At 42.9% G+C, this 27,031-nt stretch overlaps 1 protein-coding gene across 1 annotated transcript in view; it reads right to left on the minus strand.

Annotated features, from left to right (window-relative positions):
• The window catches only part of LOC149286927 (neurotrimin-like), a 112,467-nt gene that overhangs the window by 60,245 nt on the left and 25,191 nt on the right, over positions 1–27,031 (minus strand). Inside the window, exon 2 of the mRNA XM_089493614.1 lies at positions 2,574–2,806. Coding sequence (XP_089349740.1) covers positions 2,574–2,806 — 233 coding nt within the window. The remainder of the gene's footprint in view (positions 1–2,573; positions 2,807–27,031) is intronic.

Genomic DNA, 27,031 nt, shown 5'->3' on the forward strand with positions numbered 1-27,031 from the left:
AAGGCTTTGCAGGAGTCAGTCAGTAAACACGAGGAGACGGGGCCAGGTTTAGCAAAATGTTTCTTATCAAAACTCCATCATTAAGAGATGAGAAAAAAACGCGTCCCTTCCGTCATCAACAGAGTCTCCAAAATCTGGAGGTTCTTGTTACAAACCTGCCCTGTCCCCTCGTGTTCCTTCTCTTTCCTGCTTCATCCGCCTAACGGCGAAGCCAACGCCGAGCCCTTCAAATATAAAAACTACGGAAAGGGGATAACAGAAAACTGGGAGAAGGGAAAGGGTCTCCACCATGAAATCAGGTGAACGCGGGGGGCCGTTTCTGGGTCTTTTGCCTTCTTACAATTGCTTCTTGAGGAGCTTTTTGTTTATACTTTGCCCATCGCTAAGACACCAAAGGGTTAATCGCCTGGTACCATATTGCTTGGGTCACTCTAGGGGTTATGCCTGCGTCGTTATATGAATCTGTGGCACGCTGGGGTTAATTGTCCGCCTTGATGATGATCACATTAATCTCACGTGGTCGTGTATGGGGGATCCTTTGAATGATGTTCTACGATTCCTTGGATGTATTTGGTGCTCCGGCCATTAATAAGAAACCAATAAGTTCAAAATGTATGTTCTCCTGTCACGATCTGACAGCCCCTCAGCTTCATTTAGATCGTGGGTGATTTGGTTAGATTTCTCCAACCCATTAGCTCTGTTTGTAAAAGAATCTTTCAGATTAAAGCTTTAGAATGTTTCCGGAATAGAATAGAATTTCCGCAATCCCCCCAGAACCTTTCCTTATCTGCTTGGGACACGCTGCGGCTCGGATCAATGCGGCTTTCGCCGTCTCCCCAAATACCCCGCGTGTATCTCTCCCTCCCGGCCCCCCTCGCTCCGGCTCCGCGGCTCAGATGTACGGCTACCATGACCAGGTAATTAAGCCGCAAACAATAGCAGTGGAATGGAAGATTAACGCCTCTATGGATGAAGTGGGAAGTTATTTCCAGCTAACAAAGCCGCGTCTGATTGTAATAACAAGGACAATTCAGTGGGGCAGAACGGGGGGCCGCGTTATGATAAACACGCAGGACACTTTCTTCGGTGATTTCTCTGTGTGATGTCCCTGGAAGCTGAATACTTTACAATGCCTCGCATTCCTTTCAGATCTTGTCTATTAAAGAGATTAAAACACAGCCTTGGTCTGCTAGCAAAACATGCGGAGCCTTACTCCCCGAACGACCCACGTCGCCGCCAACGCAACGGAGGAGACGATGTTTGAGCATCCGGATACACAACAAATACACGGAATGGAAGCATTTATTTTAGAATCCTGCTGTGATGAACGTAAAAACCGACGTGTGAGAATATCTGGATCTATAGTGATGCGTAAAGTGCCTCCTGTACATACCCCAGAGCCCCCGGGAGATGGGCCACCAGAGAGAGCTCATGGAAGCCAACCCCGGGAACTTCCACGGCACCAACATGACGGTATTCACGTATAGTCGCTCATCACATGGGCTTCAAATTACAACCTCTCCTAAGGGAACATATGTTATGATATACGGGTACAGAAGGCCGGCTTACAGCCTACTCGAGACTTTAAACCAAGAATCCGGAATAAGGGTTGTTATGGTCCATTGGGCAACCAGGGTCCCTTCCAGCCAATCACACTTACAGAAAAAGTTTTGCCAACTAGATTCCCGTTCCCAACGAGTAACCAGCGTCTCTCGGTAGCTGCCAAAGGCTTCCATACGGTCTGGTCCCAAAAGATCCACTGGCCGCCCCGTGAAACAGATCATATGGCGAGCCTCTTGTATGAACGAGCTCTACGCATGAAACTGCAGCCCTGTGTGTTCGGTTGACTGGCTGGTAAATTATATTTCATTATGAATAACGTTCCGCTGCGCTTTTTGCTGCAAACAGAACTGCAAATTCCTGACTTCATTAATAACCTACTTTCCTCGTCAGGTTCATATAAAATTCCACGCTGCAGAAAAGAGTAATTTCACAGACTTGCCTAAAGATGTTTTCTTGCAGAAACATGCAAATCGACAAGTACCCAAAATAAACCTTTTGCCAAAGGAAGAATGAGTTTAAACACCTCTAGAGCCTTACACGGAACAATACACGTGGACAATATGACAGGTCCAATCAGGGCTGATATACTGCGGGAACACAGAAAAAACGCCATGTATTTAAGTGTTTGTATGCTCTGCCTTTACAAGCAGAATAGAATGCCTTTTCATGCATGACTCCACTAAATACACCCTAGAGATCGACAGAAAAAAAGACGTCCAAAATAATTCTTCAGAATACGTTGAGCAGAATAACAGAACTGATAAATAGAACGTACCCTGCTTGGCGATGCCAATTTTACTTTTTTCCCCTACAAAATTCTCTTAAAAACAAAGAAAAAAAAACACTTTATAGGAAGTGGATGCCATTTAATAAAAAAAAGGATTGGCTATTGGAGATCTCGGATTAGTGAAGAGTTTGAAGATGACCATGTTGGTCACTCTTCTAATAAACTGTATTCCCCCACAATCGTTGTTACTTTGTTTCCATCGTAAAGTTGATAGATCGCTTACCTTGTACGATGAGATGTACGCGGGATGTTTTCGGCTGATTGTCCGTCTGCACAGAGCAGGTATAAGGTCCCTCGTCGTAACTGTCCACGTTCTGGATCTCGATGCTGTACTGGCTCTGTGTGTTGGCCAGAAGCACCACGCGAGGGTCTATTGACCACTTGTCGTTGCCGGTGTACAATATGGTGCTGCGGTTCAGCCAAGCCACCCGCGTCACTCTGCTGTCCACTGTGCATCTGCGGAGACAGAGAAAGTGTAGGAAGAGTTAACATATAAAAGGGCATCGAGAGGAGTTCATTGATGTAATGGACAAACCCTTTTCTGAAGGTCAGCATTGCTGATCCAAAAGGAAAGTATAACATGGACATCGTGTTCCATCTTATTGATCCCCATTAGTCTACGTGCCACTTGCCCACTGGTAGAACCGGAAGAGTTCCTTCATAGAAGATCGTCTAGTGAAGGGCATGAATTGGTGATACTACTTTTAAGAAAGTGAGCCCACCAGGTTGAAGATAAAGACCAAACTTCTGTTAGCACTGACCTGAACCAGACATGGTGATGGTTCCTTAGAGATAGATTTAAGGATAGCTGAATATGAAAATGACTTGAAATTGGGGAGGTAGAATTAAGAAGCCCCCCTGGGCTGGGGGGTTCAGGGGCACCTACAGCAATACAAATAAGGCTTTACATTTAAATAAAATGGAACATTCGGATGCTGATTTTGCCGTTTGTGGTTTTTCTGGATAAATTACAATGTTGCAAACTTTTGATAAACTGGAGGAGTCGGGGTCCCTGTAGAGAAAGCACCTTAAACAGCAAATAGAAAACCGGAAGAAACGAGCATCTCATTGTCTTTACAATCTTTGGGTCATTTATTGCTAAACAGTAACTCATCTGGGAACAAAGATGCTCCAAAGTAAGGGATTTAAAATAGAGGAGACTCTTAGAGACCGAGTCAGGTAAATACATGAGGTTCTCTCATCTCCAGTCTGTTCGACACGAGCGACAACTAAAGGGATTAGAACGGGGGAGCCGAGACATCGCGGGAGAAAGCGGAATCTAAGCTGTTTGTGATTAAATCTCATTTACCAAAAAGTTACAAAGAGTGCTTAAAGAATTTTGGTCCAAGCCTCAGCTTCTTTTACTCTGAGCGGGTTAAATCTCTAAGCTTCAACAAGTACGTGCGCATCTAATTTCCAGGTGGAGAAAAAGCTCTAGCCTCTTAGTACATTAAACAGACCCTTATCTCCTACCCAAACACTACTAAATAAAATTCATATTCCATTTGGCTTCTGCTGGGAAATTCTCCACAGTAAGCGTTTTTTGAATGCAATGTAGGCAAATTCTTAAATAATTGAGGGGACTTTTAGTTTGCAACCTGGTCGGGATCGAAGGCTCTTAAACCTCTCGCGCAACAGGTGGCACAATTCGCTAGATGTTTCTCTACTTTGTATGCATCGTTTTGGGCCGCTGTATTGTTAAGGCTGGAGAAGTCACGCTGTAGGTATGTCTAACACAGACATTGCCAATTCATTTTGGTCAAAGCAAAGATAAACTGGGCACGCTTTGCTCCATTGGAACGGATGGTTCTCCTGCGCCGGATCCATGTATCACAAATAGAGAGCGACTGCTTCACTACACATATGGGATGCAGCGTGACCTCCTCATTCTAAATCTTCAGAACTATCCTTCTTTTACATCTTGTCCTTTTATTCCTACTACATTCCATCTTCTCACTCATTCTCGCTCTATCACCCATATTTCATCCAATACATCCATTCTCAGTGGGGTTCATTCTCCTGCAAGGAGTTCTGCGCTGCTCCCTACTCATCCCCCCATCGCCTCCCTGCGTTCAGATATTCCCAGTAAATACAGATCGACTACCTCTGAATGATACAAATACTTTCGCCTTGGGTGGATATACAACTATGAAGATAAATCTACCGTAGGATGATTCAGAAGGTGGCAAAAATGACAATTCCCGGATCTACGTTACTTGTCACATAGATGGGAGGTAACTATACTCCCTAACGCCAGAAATCCACCAGACAACCCAATAAATGGGTCCTCTATTTAACAATCAAATCACAAACTCATTGCTGATTATTCATCCAGATATTGGATGTTCACAGAAATTAGTAGATGAAGATGAATCTCACGGTGCCCAACCAGTCCAATCAATCTAAACCAGGTTAGAGTTTTCTCTTTCTGTGTCGAGTCTTTTTAGTTCACAAAGTAACAAGCCGATGATCCAATTCTCCCGCACCCAGCAGGGCAGACTCATCCCTTCTTTGAGGCAAACAATGGTCTTCACTCGTGCTTCGAGAACTTTCGCGCTTGGCCTCTACACTTGTTTAATATTAAGATTACCAAAGAACTGCTTTTCGATTTCTCTGCTAAAGCCTTCCAGATCCTAAATACCGGTATCACCTCCTTTCTGCACCCCCTGAGACCCCGACTGAAAGCTGCAGATAATCTCCCCTTCTGGAAAGACGTCGGTAAACAAAACAGCCTCTGCTTGTATTTGTCACAAAAAAAATAAGCGAAGGGAATATGGAGTCCCTCTCGCCGGGTTCTCCGCCAGCTTTCTCTGTCTCTCTCTCATTTGCATAAGTATTAAGCCCTGAAACAATGGCTTATCAAAGACGTCTGCATCTGTGATGTTTTCACAGACACGGCACATGGAGAGAGGCAAAGGGCACAATTTGGAGGCTGTGACCTCCCACTAAATTACTAGGGCGAGTGTTTGTACCCCTCTCCAAATATTAACAGTCAGCGAGTTGGAATTTTTTTTTTGCCGCTCCAAATCTTTTTGTTATTATTAGAAATAACAGAAATGGCAGCGGAAAAAGAATTTCTAAAGGAACTGTAAAGGAGGGTGCGATGTATCCCGATGCCGCCACCATAAACGTAAAAGAGATCTAACTGGGAAATAACTGGTGTGCGAGAGATGGAGCCTGTAACTAAGAAAGGAAGGACTCAGCGGGGGAAATTGAAAGGAAATGGGGGGTCAAGTAAGATGAAGAAGACGCTTTCATAGAATGCGACGGGATTTATTGTGCGGACAAACAGTAAAGCGGGGACACAGACAGAGAGACGCGCAGGCTCTGGAACTCCTGCTGCCATAGCACATAGCACCAGCAAAGCATCACAGGACCCTCAGACTACAACCGCAATGCATGTGATCTCTCTTCCAACGCACCGGAGAGGAGCCGGAGATCGGTGGATCCAGAGAGCCGTCTCGAGCCGTGGATGAGTTGATGCAACCCTCCCCAAGCGAGTGACAGCAAGCGGCGTCCATGCAGGTTCTGGAATGAGTTTGACAGATTGTCCGATGGCTACCAGCATCTCAGCATCCGCTCGAGATAAATCTAAAACTACAGGAGCAAGTGCAAAGCCACAACACACACACGGTATTCACTAAAACAGTCACAGACTCAAGCAGGGTGCTAACGTGATGAGATGTATCCGATCCTGTACTGGGGTTCATGCATTAAACATGGGAGATCCAAATGAGATCCAGAAGATTGTCCATGGGCCAAGCTTTCATGAAAGAAAGAATTTGGGGTAGTAATGAAATGACCATAAAAAGTAAATACATTTAAATTCCATATTCACGCCATATGCCGGCTAATAGAAAAAGAAACATTTGGCTAGCGCCTGAGCTTGGTTCATCCAATAACCAGGCTGCCTGAGGGTGCTAGGAGTTATGCAAAAGCCAATCTCTGTTTGAAATACACAATTCAGGAACAAAATCTCTGAAACGCACAGAATGCAGATTATACAGCGTCGGTCCAAATAGCGTCATTACGGTCAATGGCGAGCTCCTGAGAAGGCGTTATTATGAAGAGTCCGGCAGTGAAGGGGTTCAGATATTTTTGTCATGTCCCAGCTGCATTATGGTGTCCGCAAAAACTCTGTGAATCCAATTTAAGAACAGATTACCTCCCTCTCACTTACTTCATTTGAAGCAATTATATGTTAATTTCCATTGAAACGCGCCTAATGCATACCAATAGCGGCTCCCACCTTCACGGAATATTTTAAGAAATCGTCTGGCTCCGGTGGAACACGGAGTTAACCCCTTCACCTCCAGGAGACCAGGTTAAGACGCCGTCTGCTTGTATATGATTTGGGGGCTTATTCACTAAACTGAGAGTTTGCGGGTGAGTTGAACATTTTAAATCTCACCGTGCCTTCCGACGAGGCAATCCCAGAGAGTTTCTCCTGATCTGACCGTGTATTCCGTAACGTACAGAAAATACAGGGGTAGTTTACCAAATCATTATTTTATATAAATTGGGGTAGATGCCACGCATCCACAGAGGTAGTAGGAGCAGAAAAGGATCCTGACGATGGTTAATGCATGTAACGTTGTGTTGAAGAACAGACCGCTATGAGTACTATGAGTGATGAGTGGAAGAGGAGCGAGAGAATGTTCTGCCAACACGGCTTCCATATACAATGTATCTCATCGCGTGTTACAACGAGGACAAACGCTCACTTTCCTGTAACAGCGAATGGCTAGGAGTTGATGCAAATATTTTGGCGACCCCCATCGCTTGCATGACCTGACAACGGCGTCAGATAACGAGAAATATGATTGTGGAGGAATGAGCAGGAGCCCTGGCAGCAGCGGAGAGCGAGAGAGACTGAGTGATGGCGCGCGGGTTATTGACGCAGCCGTATTCACAATCACACACACGACCGCTGAATTCAGACGTTCATCGCCAGTCAAACTGAACAGATTGAATTCAATAGCGCTATTCATTGGACAGGGCTGCCTTCTGACACACGACAGCAGAGCCGCTAACCCCGGTTATTACAGCTCCTGTTAACCGTTCGCTGCGGAGCTGCTGGCAGAATTACGCTTTGGGGATCCCTATGGCAAACAAGGGGTTAAGAAAGAGACACTACAAGGTAGAATATAATTAAAGAGCGTTAAGAGTCAGGGCTTTATCTATATGCCCCCGTAAGGGATTACGCCCCCTCTGGTTGTCGGCTGCAATGTCGATGCTCGTTGGCATGGATAACCGCAGCATGCATGGAGTTGATGCAAGAATGCCTACACTCTGTGTATTAAAGGGTTAAAAGGCAATTTCTAGGACCAAGTTTGTGTTTTGAGCAGCTCGGTGAAGACAGGCCAGTATTTTATGCTTCGTCGGCCGGCGCACTAATTGCGTCCGGACGATCTGCGCTTCACGGAGGAATCAAGCAGATTGCGCTGATACTTTGTGCCGTCCTGGAACCCAACAGCCGCGTCTTTTAACCGAGACGGATCTCTAATTATTCTGCCATATTGCTGCAAACTCAATTCTGACTCCACGTTCGCCTGTGACATCAGATGGCGGAGGGGAAAAGCATGAACTTGTAAGTGATTTCCGCTTTCTACAGGTGGGGAAAATCACTTTAACGTGCATCAGAAAACTGTCCCCAAAAGTAACCCCGGCGTCAGCGACAAACTTTTATTTAGTGTTGGGTAGGCCTGACCCAGGGCAAACCAGGCAGCCCCCAGGACCCACCTCTGCGGCCACCATCTTTTATCGGTGAACATCAGGCTATGACATCATATTCTGTCGGGCCGGTGCTTGCGGTTCACTAGTCTCCCTGCAGCATCGGTGTCAGATCGCGTTACATCATCTCCCGGAAACCGAGAGCTCAGCAGATTTCACTTTATCATCAATAACGTCAATATTTATTTATTCATTCATCTATTATTTATTTATTCTTACCCATTGGGACCAGGCTTTCCCCAAAATTCCTCAACCGTCCGGCACAGAGAAGGTTAATATCCACAGCGAAAAATAGATTGTCAGCTCTTCTGAACAGAGTAGATATACATATATAATTTCATATATACAGCTTGTTAAATGGATAACCCGGTGCCAGCGCAAATTAAATTCTAAATGTAAAAAAAATTATGGCGCTGAGTAAAAGTTTAAAAAAAAGGAAAAATTTAAATGTAGAGAAAAAGACTAAAAAGACAAAATAAGAGAGATGTGAAAAGTCTGACGGGTCGAGGTGCGAAAGAAAGGGGAGAAAAGGCTGAAGGAGGAGGAGAGGCCATGAAGAAGAAGAAGGTTCCGGAACAAGGAGGTATAATTACGGATGAAAAGAAAGGCCGCAGAGATGCTGCTGCAGAGAAAGAAGTGGCAGTCTTTTCTCTATTTATTAATCTTTATGTGACCCTCTAACGTCACGTCCCCCCGTCGGCCCCCGGGTGTCCCCTTTAGCGTGCGAGAGGCAGATTGGGAAGAAATGTCTCTAATTGTTAATTCATGTAAATTTACCTATTTGGGCTCCAAATTCCTTTTTATAACTTAATTGGAACAATATAACCCCCCCCCCACGGGGAATATTCCCCGATGAAGCTGCGCGGGGTGAGAACGTGTACAGCGCATAGTAAAAGAGGGGGCGCTTTTCACAATCAAGATATTTCAGCAGCTTAACAAAAGAAGAGGGCAGAGACAACTTATGGGGAGGAATAAACGTGCAGTTAGTTGGGGATCTGATGTATGGAAACAAATTGTTGTGATATGACATCATATCCTGGGAGGGTCTGCACACAATGACGCGCTGCGAGTATCAGACACGGGAATCAGGAGATTTGGTGCTTTTTTCACACTTTGCAGTTAATATCACACAGAAACTGTTTGTTTGAAGGGGAGTGGTTCTCACTAGTTCCTCCCACTACCATTTATGGCCACATATTTTTGAAAATGCTCCCCCTCTTCCAGAACACTGCACCAATAGTGAGCATGCCACTCCCACTTCCTATGCCCCACCCACACTTTGCACCTAATACTGTACCCACCACCCAGATTCTCAGGTCTACCTGTTGACTTCCGATGTAATCCCAAACAACGTTCCTTTTACACCAAATTCCAGCCGAGTCTCAAAAATAAAGAAAAACACAATTCTGAGGCATTTAAATCACACAGAAATGGGGGATCCTGTTTGAAGATACGCAAGCCCGGTGGAGTAACCAAAAACATCGTCCCCCACATCCTTATCTATCTGAGAATATGGATGGAGCTGCTTTATACCCCACCGATTGCAGATGCCGCTCTCTGCCCTGTGCTGGTTACCCCCATTAGAAATACCCCCTACCAGCTACCCCAGTGGACTAGAGATAGACTAGAATAGAGGTAGTCAGAAGCCAGCATGTCTCGGGCCAAACATACTGATGTCTCACAAGACAGCTAGGTACAAATGTTTTTCTGCGCAGGGTATGTTTAGAACCCCCTTTTTATGTGTTCATTTTGGGGGGCGCTTTTGCCTCCATTTTCCTGGCCCTATACGGCTGAAGCTCTATGCGAAGAATCTGCCACAAGCTCGATTTTATATATTTTTTTCCCTTCTATTTATACTTTTTTCCTCCTATCTGCCGTCTCCATGGAAACAGGAAGAAAAGAAAGGAGCAGGAGACAGAGAGAGAAGGAATGCAGATGCGTGGAACCCTTTCAATGCCGAAGCTCGTTCCTCCAGCCGCCTCTGGCTCAGAGAAGGAGCAACCTCTTTATTAAGCCCGACTTATTGCCCCCGTAACCTTTCCTGTGCTAACAGCTGACATCAACACCTCCTTTTAATAAATTTCTTATTTCCCAGGTCCTGGCTGACCGGTAACATGACCTGTTTGTCTGATATTAAAGGACTAATATAGAGAGAGAGCAGAGAAAAGCCTCCCTAACCTTCTGATTAATAGCGAGGAGGATGCGGTTCTCGGCTCAACAGACAACAGCGGAGGATCGGAGGAGATTTCACTTAGCGCTCCCAGCGACGTCTTGGCCCGTCCGTAGCACGCTCAGGCTTCGAACGTTCCGGCTGAATAACGAGCCACGAATCATGTATTTTACAGAATAATCCAGCAATGCAGAGGCAGGGCGTACGGAGGGTGATAAAGTAGGGGGACAGCACCCCAAAGACAAAAAACTGGAGAAATAAATGTACCCCATTATTCATTAAACTGTGAATTTGTAGATTGAGTATTGGATGTACGGAGATATCTCTCAATAATTTAACTATACATTATACGGGGCCAGCGCATCCCTCGTTGCAGGAGACGCTCCAAACGCTTGTATGAAAGCCTCCTTCTTCTGTGCTTTAGTAAAATTAAAATGGATTTATTTTCTGAAAAAAACACTTGCATTAAATCCATTCGTTAAATTAAGACTCGGAATAATTATTGTATATAAATACTGGAGTTCTACATTCTGACTGCTGCTTCCGCTGTGGAATTACTTCAAGGAGCTGGAGGTTCTTCCCAGATATCCAAAGTGACTCAAGGATGGAGATAAGCTAAGGCATAATAATAATAGTAATAATAGTAATAATAGTAATAATAATAGTAATAATAATAATAATAATTCTGTTCCCCTTTTATCCCGTCCATGAGGTTCCACTAAATGATACAAAAACATTTTAAGCATAGAATCTGTCATCAGATTGGCCCCATTCGGCCCCGTCGCATATTTCTCCTGCTGTAATGACTGTTGTAGCTTCGATTCTCCGGGCTAGGCTTAACTCCCCATTAAAAAACCCCCCAATAATCACCCCGCACACCATAAATATGGATAAGAAAAAGGCCACAGACAATTTTATTTATTAGAGTCATAGTCGCGCCAAAACCTGAAACAATAAACATCGGTGCGTTAACAACGACAACGACTCAAACACCAACATGTAAATATATACAATAAACACAATAAACACACCAAGCCTGCCGAGTAATCCAGGTACCAGAACCAAATGCCACTTAAGGAAGGGACCCGGATGCCCCCACCCTGACCTGAGGTTCCCAGCACTGACAGCCAAGAACCTCCCACCAGATGTTACCAACCATTCACTTACCACCACATTAACCCCCTGGATACCTGGCAAGCTGCCGCCCCACAGACTGTGACAAACGACACAAACCTTCAAACAAAACAAAAAGGGAGGCAGGTAAGCTAACCACAAGAATGGTTCCTAAGCCGGGAAAGCAGCCACTTATATAATCTTCCCCCAACTCCACCCCCGAAATTCCCGCTAAAAAACCTACCCCTCCTCCGCACAACAGTCAGGGCCCACTATAGCCCATGCTGGCCCCCCCCGTGGGCATCAAGACTCAAACCTTAATCAGTCGTTGGTCTCGTCTTAGATTCAGGAGTATTAGACTCACTGTATTAGCCCCTACCACCTCTGCTGGGAGGCTGTTCCACTTACCTACCACCCTCTCAATTCGAATGTTGTGATTTTGTAGTTAATATGTTTAATATAAAATTACCAGTTATTAAAGTCATAATAGTGATTACAGCTTCACCCGAATATCTAGACCTCTTCATACAATAAGGAACCCGTTTACTGATAGTGGAGGAGGTAGAAATAAAACCCGACACATTTTGGTTGAACTGGATTCTTACGTAAAGCACACTTTCTAAGAAGAAGCTTGTATCGGACCAAAAGGAATGAATGACTTTAAGCGTTCGAGTACCAGAAGCCTCCATCCAGTGCCGAGATGCTTGACTTTTCTCCGACCTTGGTTCTTTTTCTCAAGCCCTGAAGCCAGAAGTTTTTGGATGTAAAATGACTTTAATAGAAGTACTCTGAATATGTCTGCGAGGTGCGACTGATGTCGGCACTCTGTCCGCCTCGGCTATATGGCCAAAGGTACTGAGGATAAACAAAAGTTATGATAACGCTATGGAGCAATTCACTTCCTCCTGCTGACAATTTTCACCTGCTTTATATGTTGCTTAAATTGTTCTGTTTGAGTGGATATGAACTCGAAGTAGCTGCCATTAGAGGAAAAAAGCGAGGACTGGTTAATGGCTCACTCTGCGGATGGAGAGCATAGACGGGGCGGAAAAAGAATTTCAACCGTATAAAGAAGCCGGCCAGGCTTTAAAGACTAAGCAGGTCCAGGGAGAAAAGAGATGGTGATGTCACTGTGTTTATACTCGAATAACTGAATCTATCGCTTTTCTCTTGTTGTATAAACACAACCCGTTTAATACCCCAAAGAATGGCATGGAACCCGTGGAGGGCTTTTCCCTGACAGACACAGAAAAAGATTCCAATTGATTTAAAGCAGCCGATCCATGGCATGAAAAAGGGACGGCGGAGGGGGTCGGGAACTGCAGCTTCTGCCAAACATAAATGCCTTTATTGTTGCGCAATATTATCGGAGTTACACGGCTCCCGGAGTGCCCTTCATGGAAGCAGCTCGGACGTTCGGTAAAGTCAACTCCGGTGGCAAATTTAGTGAACAGACCGGCCTCTCCGTGCATGTATGTCTAGATCTGTCATGTCCACTTTACACGTGAATATTCTTTTAAATACAAATTTCAACTTGAAAGAGATTTGTGAAAAGGAAGATTGAGACAGGAAAAGGGATTTGGACCACAGAGCTTACTCTCAGAACAGCGCATGGAGGGACCACGTTCCTGCAGCCCCCAAACAGCCACATAAATCATTGATTTATCACATAATTGATAATGACTTTTCTTTGGAAAGCCGGCTTGCCTCGTGTCATCACACGGAGCTGTTTTTGTTGGAACGTGTAGCAGAAAGTCGAGCTGCATGAGTTTATTTACAGACGGAGCTGCAGGATACGCAGAGAGCTTCTTGGGTGGCTGCGTTGTATCGCTCTAAAGGGGATTTAGTGCCGTTTTGTTTCTCTCTGCTCACAGGAGTGAATCCCCCTGCTGAATTATTCACTCCATCAGTAACATAATCACACATCAAACCCGACAGCTGTCAGTCACACATCACAGGGTCCTTCAGCGCGAGACGGGGTTCGGTGTGATTAGTACAGTCAAACGCAGCGGTCCCAAGGGAAGCGTTCCCGGGAGTTAAATATCTTTTCCTTCTTAGACTGAGATTTCAAACGGTGTGCAGGTAAGTGCACAAGACACGGGATTTAGTCGGCGTATAATAACTTACTAACCTCCATAGACAACAGCCGTATCAAGAGAATCTCAGGCCATAAAGCGCCCGGTTTTAGGAAAAGCCGCCCTCCTGTTATCGGGGAAACGGCAGATGCTGCGGGCGACGCAGGCTGATAACGCTCTCTGTTTCAGTGCTGGAGGCACCTTTTCTCCTCCCGCTGGTTCCCGGGTACTTTTTATTCTGTCATTGTGTTACATTCTATGCAGTGATACTCGGTACTCTTCTAGAACAGCAACAAGGGTCACCACGAGAGGTCCAGCCACCCATCGTGCCATGAATCGCAATTCCTGACTGTTCATCCAAGAGGCTGCGCGGAAAATGACATCATACCAGGTTCCTTCATTTCTGTGAGCGCAGGCTGATGTAATCTGATGCGACCCCGCTACCGGAGGGCTAGAGGGGCTTTCTTTGTAGCCTTGCCCACTCCAACTCATCAAGAGAAGGACATCGGTGGGGGGCGAGAGGCATTGAGGTCGTCTGAAAAAGGTACTGACCCTTCTAAAACGAGACAGGCGGCAGATATTAATGGCCTCTGCATTGGCTTTTGAGCATTCTAAGGAGGAAGCTGCTGAAAGAAACAACAGGAAGCGAGGAGTGTGCGCTGCATCTTCTTCCCCCAGCAAACCGAAAATCAGTCCGTGATCTCAATTATTTGAATGCTATTTTTATACGAGGTCCGCAGGTGAAGCAGCAACGCTATTTACCTAAACCAGACATGTAGAATTTCTTTTTAAATACGGCGGCAGAAAGGATCGGCGCAAAGAGCTCGGAGAAGTCTGGGGTGCAAACTGTTTGCGGTGTTATCATCTCTCCATAATGTACGCGGCAGTATAAAGAGAATTTCGCGACTGTTAGAACATATTGCATTGTAATGTACATCACTTTATCCGGAATTAGGGTGCAGTGAATCCTAAAGTGAACCATTTGGAGAAACAGCACATAAAGAGACTATTTATTTTTCTGTTTAGCCCGATTTGTGGAAATAGCGGTGGGTTCATTTGCCACGTGGTCTTCCAGAATCGAATCACCTAATCAAGTACAATACTTAACTGATCGGCGCACGAACGTTAGCTTAATGACGACATCTCGCTCGAATTCTCTCAGCGTTAATAAACATTACGATGTAAAGTGAGCGGCTTTATCTGGTGCGCTGGCACATTGCGATGTAAAATGAAGTATTTTAGGCATTAAGACACATTGCTGTGCAAAATAAACTATTTTACGCAGTGCTGTAACACATTGCAAAATAAAGTTGCCTATTAAGGCGCGGTGAAAAGCAATGTACTATATGACCTCAGGGAGAAGGAATTATCCGAGAGCGAGAACGTCGCTCTTGAGGAAGGTGAATTGTGGTGCGTCAGCTTTATTGGAGACTCTTAAAGTGATATATTTTACATTTTATTCAGAATATTTCCACCCATTTTCAATCTGAACACACACCTTACCATCCTCCATAACCCTGATTCCTGCACCAGTGATGACAATGAACTTGTTTAAAGGGGTGTGCATTAAGCAGTTAGGATGAGAAGGTCAAGTGTAGGTATAGAGAGATTTGGGGCCTTTTCTGAAGTAATACTGCAGTTTTTTGGACATGAAAAAACTGTAATACTGCACATTTACTGCAGTTTTACTGCATTTGTGCTTCACTGTACTGCAGTTTTACTGCAGTTATTTTTGTACGGAAGCACAAATGCAATAAAGCTGCGGTACTTTGAAGTACAACTGTAGGTTTGCAATATTAAAAAAAAAGTGCAGTAAATGTGCAGTAAAACTGCAGTACAGTGAAGTACAAATGCAGTAAAAGTGCAGTATTGCAGTTTTTTCATGTCCAAAAAACTGCAGTAATTTTTTCATAAGGGATCAGTCCTGAACCTCCACGCAGTTAGCAGCCCTGGATAGAATCTGGACCGGCTTAGTAAAGTCAGGCTTGTTGGCAAATATGAATGCAGGACTATCTCTACTAAAGAGGGAAAATTGGGAGGTATCAGAAAAAATATCTAAATATTTAGCAGAATTGTGCTTTCAAGAACTGTATCTTCACTGTATTCACTAATCTGGATGGGGGGCGGTTTGTATTCTAATCGCACAATCTGTCGTCTAACGCACATCAACCCCTGCAGTACAAAACTCCAAATAATGACCACAATATCCTCCTCTAATCACCCCATATACTGTTCTCACAGAGACAGAGAAACCATTACAGGCTTTAATAGGCTTTCGCTGGGAGAAAAATGCCGGCAGACTGTCCACTTCCATGAAACAAAGTACCGCAGACGGATGCAAATGGCCCATAACCCACACTTAGACTCCCAAATTCACCCAAACGAACGCAGACCGAGGAAGGACTTTGCCGTCTCTTACAAATGGTCCCTTTAACCGAGCCGCTCGTAGTCAGAAAACACTTGAATGTTTAACGCCCCTATCCCTGAAAAGGTGCCTCTTATTATCCCGTTAAACGTAAACTTGGCAGTTGGATCTCAAACCTTAAACCTATAAAATATTCTTCATTTTTATATATCTGGGAGACACATAAACGTCCTCTTGCCCACTGCTGCAGCGGATCGGTCAACAAACATATAGCACCTTGTATACCGAGATTAAAAAAGGTCTGTTTCCTGTGACATCATCGCTAGTCCCGTATGCAAATAAATTAATCTTCATTTGTATATGATGTCTCATGATGTCATAGACAGGGAACTATGCAAACAAACTATAAACACATTGACAACTAAAGATCTGAAAACATCACAGGGTTGGCTGTCTGAAGCTCCGCCTCTCCTGTGGGTGTGGCTAAAATGAGGGTGTTGGGCACCCCAATAAATAGGGGACTGGACTAGCCTTATAGGGGTTGGAAGTGGGTGGAGAGTAGGGGAATGGACAGAGAGTAGGTGGCAGGGGGCGTAACCTTCTTCAGGGGATTTAAATCCCTTTAAAGCCATAGGTCTTGCACAATTGGGGGTAATGTAACCCCTTTCCTGATGAACTGGATTTAATCTGATATTTGTCTTCTAGAGTCACCACATTCCCACAAATACACAAAACTTTGAAACAGATATAACCCTTAGGATTATTCCCCCATTAGCCACTAAAACTCGTGTGCAAAATGATTTCATAAACACGCAAGCGCCTTGTAATTTGTCAACGTGTAATGTTACAATTAATTTAGACTGTTCAATGCAGCCTAACTTTTCATTAAGTAAGTCATTTCTCAGATTACCCCTGAGTGTTTCAGACTTGGGTTTCTGTTCTAACTTTATTATAATCGCTGAACCAATTTAGCTGTTCTTTCATATTGTGATAAAACAAGTGGATTAGTTCATCAAAATGACAGCAAGAGAAAAATAAACGGAGAATGAGGGAAAAAACAAGCGGTTTGGGAGAATGATGGGATGAGAGGAAGAGGATAAAAGATGAGAAGGGCCGAGGGGAGCGGGCAGGCAGGGTCTGGATTAAAGTGCTTCGGGCCCTGGAGTAATTACAAAGAAAGGGCCCCTTCTCTGGATTTCCTGCCTTTAGCGAGAACTTTTTCCCTTTCTTTCTCTTCTTTCTGCCTCTTGTGGTCTTTTTTTTCTCTTTCTGTTCTATTCTTTTTTTTGGTTGTTTCTTTTCTTGCACTTCACTTGCTTTTCTTTTATCTCGCTTTCCTGCCTTTTACATTTTGAATTCTCTTTCTAACTTATATTCTGCTCCCCACACATAAACACACATAGACACACACACGCACATACATACACACACACATACATATACACACACATACACACACATATCCATATACACACACATATCCATATACACATAAACACACTACTTACAGCATCCTCCTCTTCCCTCTTGTATGTTCCTCGTGACTTGCAGCTAACTCATTGAGTGACGATTGCCACATGTCAGGGGTCATTACTTTGTGGGACAGGTGAGAGGTACCGACCAGTTAAATCCTCAGGGCCCTGGAGCAATTGCTCCGTATTCTGCGCCATTAATGTGGCCCTAGGGGTAGCTGACGACTCGTCAAGTGCGGGGTCCTCGTTTGTGGAAGATGCCAGGTTATCATAGAAAAATGTTGTACCCCAGTATGGATGAACTGAGCCCCGGAACTCCTGGTGCACACAAATGAAATCATACCTGCCAACTGGCCAATGACTGAATGGCGGCACCTTTGTTTTAGGGGATATGATTCGAGGCATGGCTAGGGGATGGGGTTTTAGCAATACTATGTAATCTATTAGCTATTTATATAGCTGGACGAGACATCGGGAAGGAGAATAATGTGTATTTATTTACCTGGGGTCGGCTTCCAGAGTTTTTCCTATACGTTTTATGTCCAACTTTCCCGAGAGGCTTTCCTTGACAGGTTGCTTTCTTCAAAAACCTTATGAATAAGTCATCTGCACGCTTGGGCTGATGCCTTCGTATGCGGTTTGAAAATTCTTTGGCGAGTTATTTGTTTCATTGAAACCCTTTTGTTAAAAGCTTGTTGAGTGGTAAGAATTTTAGCGTTCCACTAGGACGGAGAGTTCATCTAACATTAAGTCATCCGCCGTGGATTGAGAAGGCAGAATAATGGTTTCAGATATGGAGTCATTCTGGTCTTGCTTTTATGCACATCATATAACAGCCAGCTGTGAATGCCCGATATATATATATATACACAAGTAATATATTATATAAAGGGCTAAATTAAATATACACAAAATGCTTGCCTTGTTTACCCAGCAGACCTGCAAAATATACCAGAGCCAGGGACGTTGTGAGCTCAGTCTGCTCGGTAAAATATACCCATTATATCTAAATGATGTCCTAATGGAACCACAGTTTTCAAGTCCTTTTGTGGGACTTAAACACTTCTGCCCTCCTTTCCTCCCCTGATGCCCCTCTCTCTTCCCCTGATGCCCCTCTTTTCTAGGAGGTCAGAATGTTTGCTGGGTATGAGGGGATCGCAGGGTTCTACAGCCCTAAAAGCCCCGATAATGTGTATAGAAACAGCAGGAAACGGCTTTATAAATTAAACGGGGAAATAAACCCCATTTTTCTTCTTCTTCTAAATGCCCCACTCTGTTACACAAATAGGTGGCAGAGTAACTTGACTTACTCCAGTCCATAAAAAATGGTCCCTCTTTGTCCTTGCGACGCGTTGGGAGGTGAGTTATACGGAGCTGCAAAAGCCACAAGAGACCCCGCTTTCAAAATGCTACAAAACCAAAGTCTCATCCATTAGTAACAATGTTTCAAGTGTGGCTGTCGAGGGGCTATTGTGCACATCCATTGGCAACCGTCAGCGTGTTATACGGGAAGATATTGTGTCCTTGCATTCGCTCACAACCTCTACAGCTATTTCAATTTTAAATTGGAAGAACGAGGCTATTTTTGAATGAGCCAGACGTGCAGCTCTGTGCGCGAATATAAAAAAATATAATTAAAGAAATTATTCACCATTACTGTATAATTGCAGCCCTCACTTTGACTGGAAAAAGAACATTTTACATTAAATTCCCTTGGGGGGGACATTGATTCTGTAATGTATCTCAGTGGTAGTAAGTACTTCCCTTAGCAAAGCCTGGCCCTCCAACCCTGCAATGTATAAAAAATGTTATATGTTTGAAGGAAAGTAAATTGTGATTGAGATGCTCAGAACTAATAAAGTTTATATTTAGAACAAGGCAATTACATGGATTTGGCATTGCTTCCTATTAATATCGTCTATAAAAAAATGGAAAATGCTGCAAAATCAAAGGAGACGTTTCCGTTACTTAGTTAAACTTGTCTTATCAGCCAAATTCACATTAAAACGACACACAGAGCAGAGGCAAATATTAAAATATGATGAAACACAATATTTATTTATATCATTACATTCTAGGGTCTGTTGATAAAGGTTTGAATTATTTGGACAGTTGGGTTTCTCAGGTGAACTCAACTGAGTTAGCTGACAGTAAGTGACTGGTCTATTCACTAAAGTGAGCATAACGTTCGACTCAATCACGTTTTGAGTTGGCTTGATTGACAATAAACGTTCAACACAACCACAGCCGGCTCAATCTGATTGTAATAATTTAACCTAACCACAGTTCAAGTTGTCTCAATTTGACTCTAAACCAGGGGCAGGTTCTCATGAGAAGCGCATCGACCTGTGTATTCACAGAAAGCTCTTTCAAATCAAGTAGCCAGTTGAGGTTGGAAAGAACACAAGTTGACCTGGAACTCCATTAAACTTAACAGGACCGCAACACTTGGCCATCATAGTAACATAGTAACAATAGTAACTTTGGTTGGAAAAAACACCTGTGTCCATCAAGTTCCTCCTCTCTATCCAAAAAACGCAAGTAAATTATTTTTAAAATGTTAAGATGTTAAAAATGTTAATGTTAATTAAGAATTAAAACACAAATCCATCAAGTTCAGCTACTGTTGATCCGGTCAGCAAGAATAGATATAAAATTGCAACTTTAAAAATACATTCTAGACAGTTATTCTACCTCATATTTAGCGGTTCAGTGATTACGTTCCTAAAACCTTTACTGCCTCTTTAATCTTTGTGTTCACGTTTTTCCAAACCCTTCTAGTGTTTTCATGGTCAAAATAATTCAGCCCTTCAGGATTTGCCACTTCTCATTACATCTAAAAATAAGCGCCCATCTCTACAGGATTGGATTGTGTCCCGGCAGAATCTCCTGTCGGTACTGCAGACCATCAATGACATGCGGCGAGGACGACGGAGCTTGGCCAACAAGATGGCACTCACCATGAAATGTGAAGTTAATGCAAAAATGAGAAGGTGAGGGAGCAGACATATTTATCTTATAATATTGTGAAAGCCCCTTGCTTCGTTGCTAGCCTTTAACACGTTCCCCCTCCAGCCCCAGCTGTGTCTTCTCTGGTTAATTTCACAGCTGCTCAAGTACAAATTGTGTTTGTGTATTCCCTGCTCAGCTGCGACTGATAGACTTTATCACTTTTATTTTTCCAGCAGCTAAAATTAAAGAAGGAATATTACTTGAGGAACAGAATCCATCACAATGCATATGACTCAGGGAGGGAATCATAGAGCCTGTCGGCAGATCGGCCCCCATCCGGCCCCCGTCTAGTCTGCCCGTTTCTCCTGCTGTAAAGACTCAAACCTTAATCAGTCGTTGGTCTCGTCTTAGATTCAGGAGCCGTATGTCTATCCCATACATGTTTAAATTCCCTCACTGTATTACCCTCTACCACTTCTGCTGGGAGGCTGCTCCACTTATCACTGTTCCACTTATCAATGTTTAATATTTTTTTATTATATATCTGATTTTTATATTTTACTGATCAAAGAGTGATCAGCAAGCAGGGCTTTATTGCCCTGCATTCTGATCGCAGTACCTATGATCAGCCTGCAGGGGGAGCTCAGAGGTCTCAGGATGGTCTGATAGACCCTCTTGGAAACATTTTACTTTGATTGTTTTCGGCCAGCAGAAGGGGACCACCATCTTGCTAGAGGCATGCTGCCTTTCACTATGGCTCCAGAGAGCGATCACATGGCGCCCTGGAATATTTTTTGTTGGCGTTGCTGAATGCTTCATTGTCACAAAGGGGCTAAAGAAAAAAATGGAGACAGGGCAGCTCACCCTATAAATGAGTAAAATAAGAACCCCATCTACTAAATAAATACATTCACTAGACACTCAGTATTAGCTTTCAAAGACGACCTCTGTTCAATGGATCTCTTTCCTGAGCTGTTCATTGGAGCAAAAGGAAAATCCGGCTTTTAGCCATGGATCAGATTTGATATACAGTGATATTAAATTTGAGACTTAATCAAAAGTGAAGTGAGTTTAATGTGATTGCCTTCATCATCATCCCGCACTACAGAAACTGCTTAAAGAGAAATTATCACTTTATTCCGATTTATGTTAGACAAATATGACACGGTGTTAATCCTGCCCTGAGGTCCTCAGGGGTTAATCCGAAGGTTACTCTAAATACATGGTTTTGCTTAATAATCTGAGTGTGAACCAATTTTAGAGACATTATTTAAATGTGACCTGGTACCCACTTTTCTAGCATTAAACAGCGGCACTTTACTGCTGCCGAAAAATGCACCCAGCGCAGACAGCTGTCAATATAGTTACATAGTAGTGAAAAAAGACCTAACTCCATCAAGTTCAACCCTTCTACCAAACCAAGGCACAAAGCAACACTATCTAAGGCATGAGAGAAAAGGACTCACAGGACAAAAACACAATTTAATAAGAAAATAAGTGAATCTCTACAGATAAGATGGTCTGTTTTAAACACTCGCTCGCTCAGGCAAGTAAACGTAAAAACACATGAAAAACTACATTTAAAAAACATAAAAAGTCCTCCTCCTAAAAAGAATTCTGCTCCAAAGCATCATTATAGAGACATTCCCCATTATTAACTCAATTTGGATATTATGATGATATCCTGAAATCGCATTTATGTTAAATAAGGGGGAAAAAAATCTGTCATTAAAAAAAAACATGCTTTTAAATTGGTTGGCTGGTTGGATCGATATTTTGAACATATGGTACGCAGTATGGAGTTTCTAATGATTGACATTTTGTTCCATACCTCCTAAAGGTTACTGGAATAAGCAAATTATATTAAAACATGTAAATCTAGGAGGAAAAAAAACATGCAAGGTTTACATCTTGATTTTAGTTTTAACCAATAAAAAATGTCAAATAGCTGTTTTTTTTAATCATATTTGTGCAGAATTAAAAATGCTTTGCTTGGAATTCATGGCTTCTAAATGCATTAATCTGACATCCGGATACAGCCTTGGAAATCTCTGAAGCTGTTTTAATGAAGATGATACATAGTATACACATATTAGATGCCAGAAGCAATTTGTGTAATAATATTTTGTCCCAGATGGCAGAAATTAAAAATATCAAGTTTAAATACAACCACAAGGTTTCCTTGTGCCATTAGAAATAATGATATAAATATATTAATACAAAGAAAACGAGTGTTTGGTGTTTAATTATCAGGGCTGCGGATGTCAAACTGAATCACAGAGTCCACTTACAATACAAAGGTCTTTATCTTGGTTCTATCAAAGTCAGATTTGGCAGATGGTCAGAGGAAAGCAGAGAGAAATGAAGAGGAAAGGGTTACTTTTATCTGTTGAAATTAGCTTTGGGCATCAGATATAAATCTACAGATTGTCTGCTTTGCTCCATTGGTTTAAATACCCCAAGTGCCTGGTTTATACCTTAGTAAATACTTTTTTCATTATTGTGCTAAATGAAAACAGATTCTTGGAGAAAGAGAAGTGTATCTGCATTATTCCTGTCTTTCGGCGCGCTTCTGCAAATGGGCGGAGCCATGGGGACAGCCTCTACCTCCAATCGGGGGAGAGAGTGCGCCTGGAGGCCGTGTCCATGGAGAAGTGAATGATGAAAGAAGACATGGGGAGAAGCCGATGAAGAAAGAAGAACAACAACAAAAAGAGTCAAGAGAAGAAGTGGAGCTGTGGGAAGAAGTCCAGCGTCCGCCCGTGATGTAAGTGTGGCCGACAGCTGGATATAAGCATAAGTCTTTATATTCACACAGCTTGGGGAAGGGCATATCCAGCCGGTGCTGCACGGAGCGATGGCGAGTATGGAGAGATGTCGGCAGCGGCCCGTCAGGCATTTGCTCGGTGTGTCAGATGGCCAGTCGGGGCCTGCTTTCCGGTAATAACTAATAACACTGATAGGGACTTCTTCCAACGATGGTCCTGGTCTAGCACATAAACTTACGCTTTAATCTGTTCGCCATTAAGGGCTCTATCTCTCTCTAAGAGAGCAGATGCAAGGGGCTTAAAAAAATCCTTGCACGTCTTCAAGAAGCAAATTATGTCTCCTTGACAAACATCCCTTCTTGCCGCATACAAAGAGATTAGGGTTGTTTAATGAATTTGTGGGGTTTTTTTTAACATTGGAAGAAAAGAATATATATGAAAAATGAACTTGCGCAAACACCGGCTATAATAAAGGAAATGTTTATTGAAAATATATATTTTAATGTTGCCTCTTAGCATCATTTCACATTTAAGTTGTACAATAGAATGAAAAAGAAAAATAGAAGAAAAACGTTCCTAGTTCAGCCCATAACATTTCCTCTCTTACTAAGAAACAAAAGTAATAATTCAAAATTAAAATCGGTTTGCAAATTTAGAGGCAAACAACGGAACACAAAATAAAATCACAATGAAAATGTCAACTGATATGCGTATAAATATGTCTGCGGGGGTTGTATATTGAGATGGATCGTCTCTGCCGCGTATACAAACAAAACCCCGCTGAGGAAGAGTAAATTACTTCACTAGGTCTGACGTTTAATGCAGATATATGAAAAGTGTGAATTAGGAGGATCGGGGACTCTTTAGAGGTTATTTTCAGGGTGAGGGGTTGGTTTGGGGCGTAAGAAACTGAGAAGGACATCTAAGAAGCTATTAGTCCCTCCAAAAATGCCCAAAGTGGGACATGTTTGTTTTAGGGGGTGTGGTTATAGGCGTGGCTGGGGGAGGAGTTTGTGTAACTGAGCGAGGCATTTAAGAATAAGGAGTTTACCCCAGTTAATTTATAAAGCTGGTTCTATACACATTATTGGGGTTTTTAGGGCTGTAGAACCCTGCGATACCCTCATACCCAGCAAACATTCTGGCCTCCTACAAAAGAGGGGCATCAGGGAAGGAGAGATGGGGCATAAGGGGAGGAAAAAGGGCCAAAAGGCATTTGGGTAACACATTTGGACTTAAACTAAACAGGGACACTCATTACATGAGAACATAGAAACTAGGACCCATAATGGGAGCACGTGTATGGAATGCAACGTATTACTTATGGTGGGATTCTACTGCTGGGGAATGGTCCAATGGAGGTATGAAGAGCCCTTTATCAGTAAGGATCCATATGAAGTCCAGCAAGAAAACAATATGTTCCCTTTTCAGAGAGGATGGTACACGATTGGAACAGCCTCCCAGCAGAAGTGGTAGAGGGTAATACAGTGAGGGGATTAAACATGCATGGGATAGACATACGGCTCCTGAATCTAAGACGAGAGCAACGACTGATTTAGGTTTAAATCTTTTCAGCAGGAAATACAGTCGATTAGACGGGGGCCGAATGGGTCGTACCCTAAGATCCAAACCCCTCCCTCTGATTCCTGCGCCGGTTATAAACCAAGCTATATCAAAGGCATCCCTGGAGAACAAACCTGAAAACATCACTTCCAAGTCCAATGCAATAAAATAAACATAAATGTGTTAGATGTGCCAATCCAGTGAATTGTTGGTCGTTGACCAACTTATAACCCGAAGGTAAGATGCGCCCCTCCCCAACGCCTGAACAAAGAACCCCATAGGTATTTATTGTAATGATGTCCAGCCTCAAACCATCCGGAACCTGCCATGAACATTAGGAAACGCAGACAAAGCCGCTCTAGAGGTAAAGGAAAAAGACAGTTTTATGCAATCGTGAGTCTCTTTATGTTCCAACAATGATCATTATTGTTTCTTTCTTTTCAAACCGACGTCTGGAGATTTAAGCTTTGGAAAAAAAACAATGGCTGCTGATTCTTCTTCTAAAGGTAATGGCCGGGAGGGTAGGAATAAATACTCATTTTATGATTTTGTAAGGAGAACAAATAGATGAGAGTGAATTACACGCTGAGGAACGCGAGAGCGTCATGTTTATTATGTGCGAGTTGGTCGGTGAAGATGGCGCCGATTCAGCTTTTCTCTTGTTTTATGGCAACTTGCCCTGAGTCGGTTAGCAGAGATAATCGGGATTGCATTGATCCTCTACCTGATGAAAACCACGGAATTTATCTTGTTAACAAAAAAATGGTAAAGTCCCCCTATTAAATTTGTCTGACTAAAGGTAAAACATTAACAAATAGTGAAATTATGATAAGAAAATGAAATTAAAAAAATTATTTTAAGCAAAAATGCTGTTATTTGGTCCGCAGACTCTTTTCCCGGCGCTAATTTAATGACGCGCGTGGAAATATTGTAAAAATAGAACAGAAGAATTCATTTTACAAGCTTTTGACAGAATGATGGACGTACATGTTAAAATCAATTTTGTGTGAAGAATATGTCAATCCATCATTTCAGTCCCCAAAAAAGTTAACCGAGTTGTTTTTGGCCAATAGGAGAGGAGCCGATAAATATAACAAAAATCAAATCTTTTTTCTTCAACTACAGCTCGATTTATGCACGCGATGACAGCGATGGCGTTTTACGGTCAGAGGACACTTATGGGAGCTATAATTCAGAAATAAAAAAATAAAAAAACGTAAAAACAGCTTTAGCTTTAATGTCAGCGTCCATACCTGCCGAGTGTCCTTCTTCAGGAAGCCTGGACCATTTTGGGGAAAAAAAAATTCTAAATTATATATATAGCATACCTCATATACATTAGTTGAACAAAATGGGACACCTTTTTTGTTTGGGGGTGTGGCTAGAGGCAGCCAGGGGTGGGATTAGAGGTGGAGCCTATGTGACATGAAGAGCCACCTCCGGTGTTGTGACTCCCCGCATGGGACTGGTCGTTGCAGGGGGGGGCAGTAACCAATATAATGTTCCCCCCGCGCAAATATCTCCCAATGTATCTACCAGCCAAGCACAATACAAATTAAATCTACCCCCCCACCCCAAAGAATAAACAACAAAAAACACTCTTGGGGGTTAAGGGAGTTTTCTTCTGCTGGAAATTGTTTTGTTTTCTCGTCATATCCTCCGCTGCGGTCCAATACATTCTCCATTACACGGCATCTCTCACACGCGTGCGGAAAAAATAAAGAAAGAGCTCTACACTTTATTATTTTTGAAATAAAGTGGAAAAATCAGACATCTCTCTCAATCATCTTTCACATAAGAGGATTATAACAACAGATAAGAGTTGTAAAGTCTCGTGTGATTTAGTGTTACTTTTGAAGCTGATGCCGTTGCAGTTTTTCCTCCTCACACAAGGCGAGAGGTAATGTTCATTTAAATTACAATCTCCCGACCTGTCTGTCATCCGCGTGGCGCTTCCCGTGTCTAAAGGACGCGCGGTATTTGTGATATCCGGCTTGTCACTCTCCTTTTTCCTTTTACAAAATACGGAGGAGAGCACAAAAAAAAATTCTTAGGACAAATACCTGTTTTTAGCGATCTTGCCAAAAAAAAAAAAAAAGATGATTTTAAAATATTTTTCCCATAATGTATGACGATAGTTACAATTGCAAATTTCCCTCTGAGGAAGAAATTCTATATCGAATGTGCGAATTAGTTGAAAAAAACAGGAAAAAAGGGCGCCAAATTAACAGGAATTTACACTTCTCTATAAATAATGAAAGTTTATATGCCATTTCTCAGAATATGAAATGATTGCGCTAACGGGGGTGAGAATCTTACCCAAAATAAGAACGAGAGGGTGGAATTTCTTTTAATTATTATTATAGTTTCAGCCATAAAAGTTAGATAAAGAAAACAGGGCATAAAGGAATGGTTGGGGAGGAATAACAATGTGTTTCTGAAATGCCCCCTAACCAACCCCGTCATATAA

This window comes from Sceloporus occidentalis, unplaced genomic scaffold (genome assembly GCF_023333645.1).
Source record: "Sceloporus occidentalis isolate IW3139 unplaced genomic scaffold, rSceOcc1.0.p SCAF_66, whole genome shotgun sequence".
NCBI classification, from domain to species: Eukaryota; Metazoa; Chordata; class Lepidosauria; order Squamata; family Phrynosomatidae; genus Sceloporus; species Sceloporus occidentalis.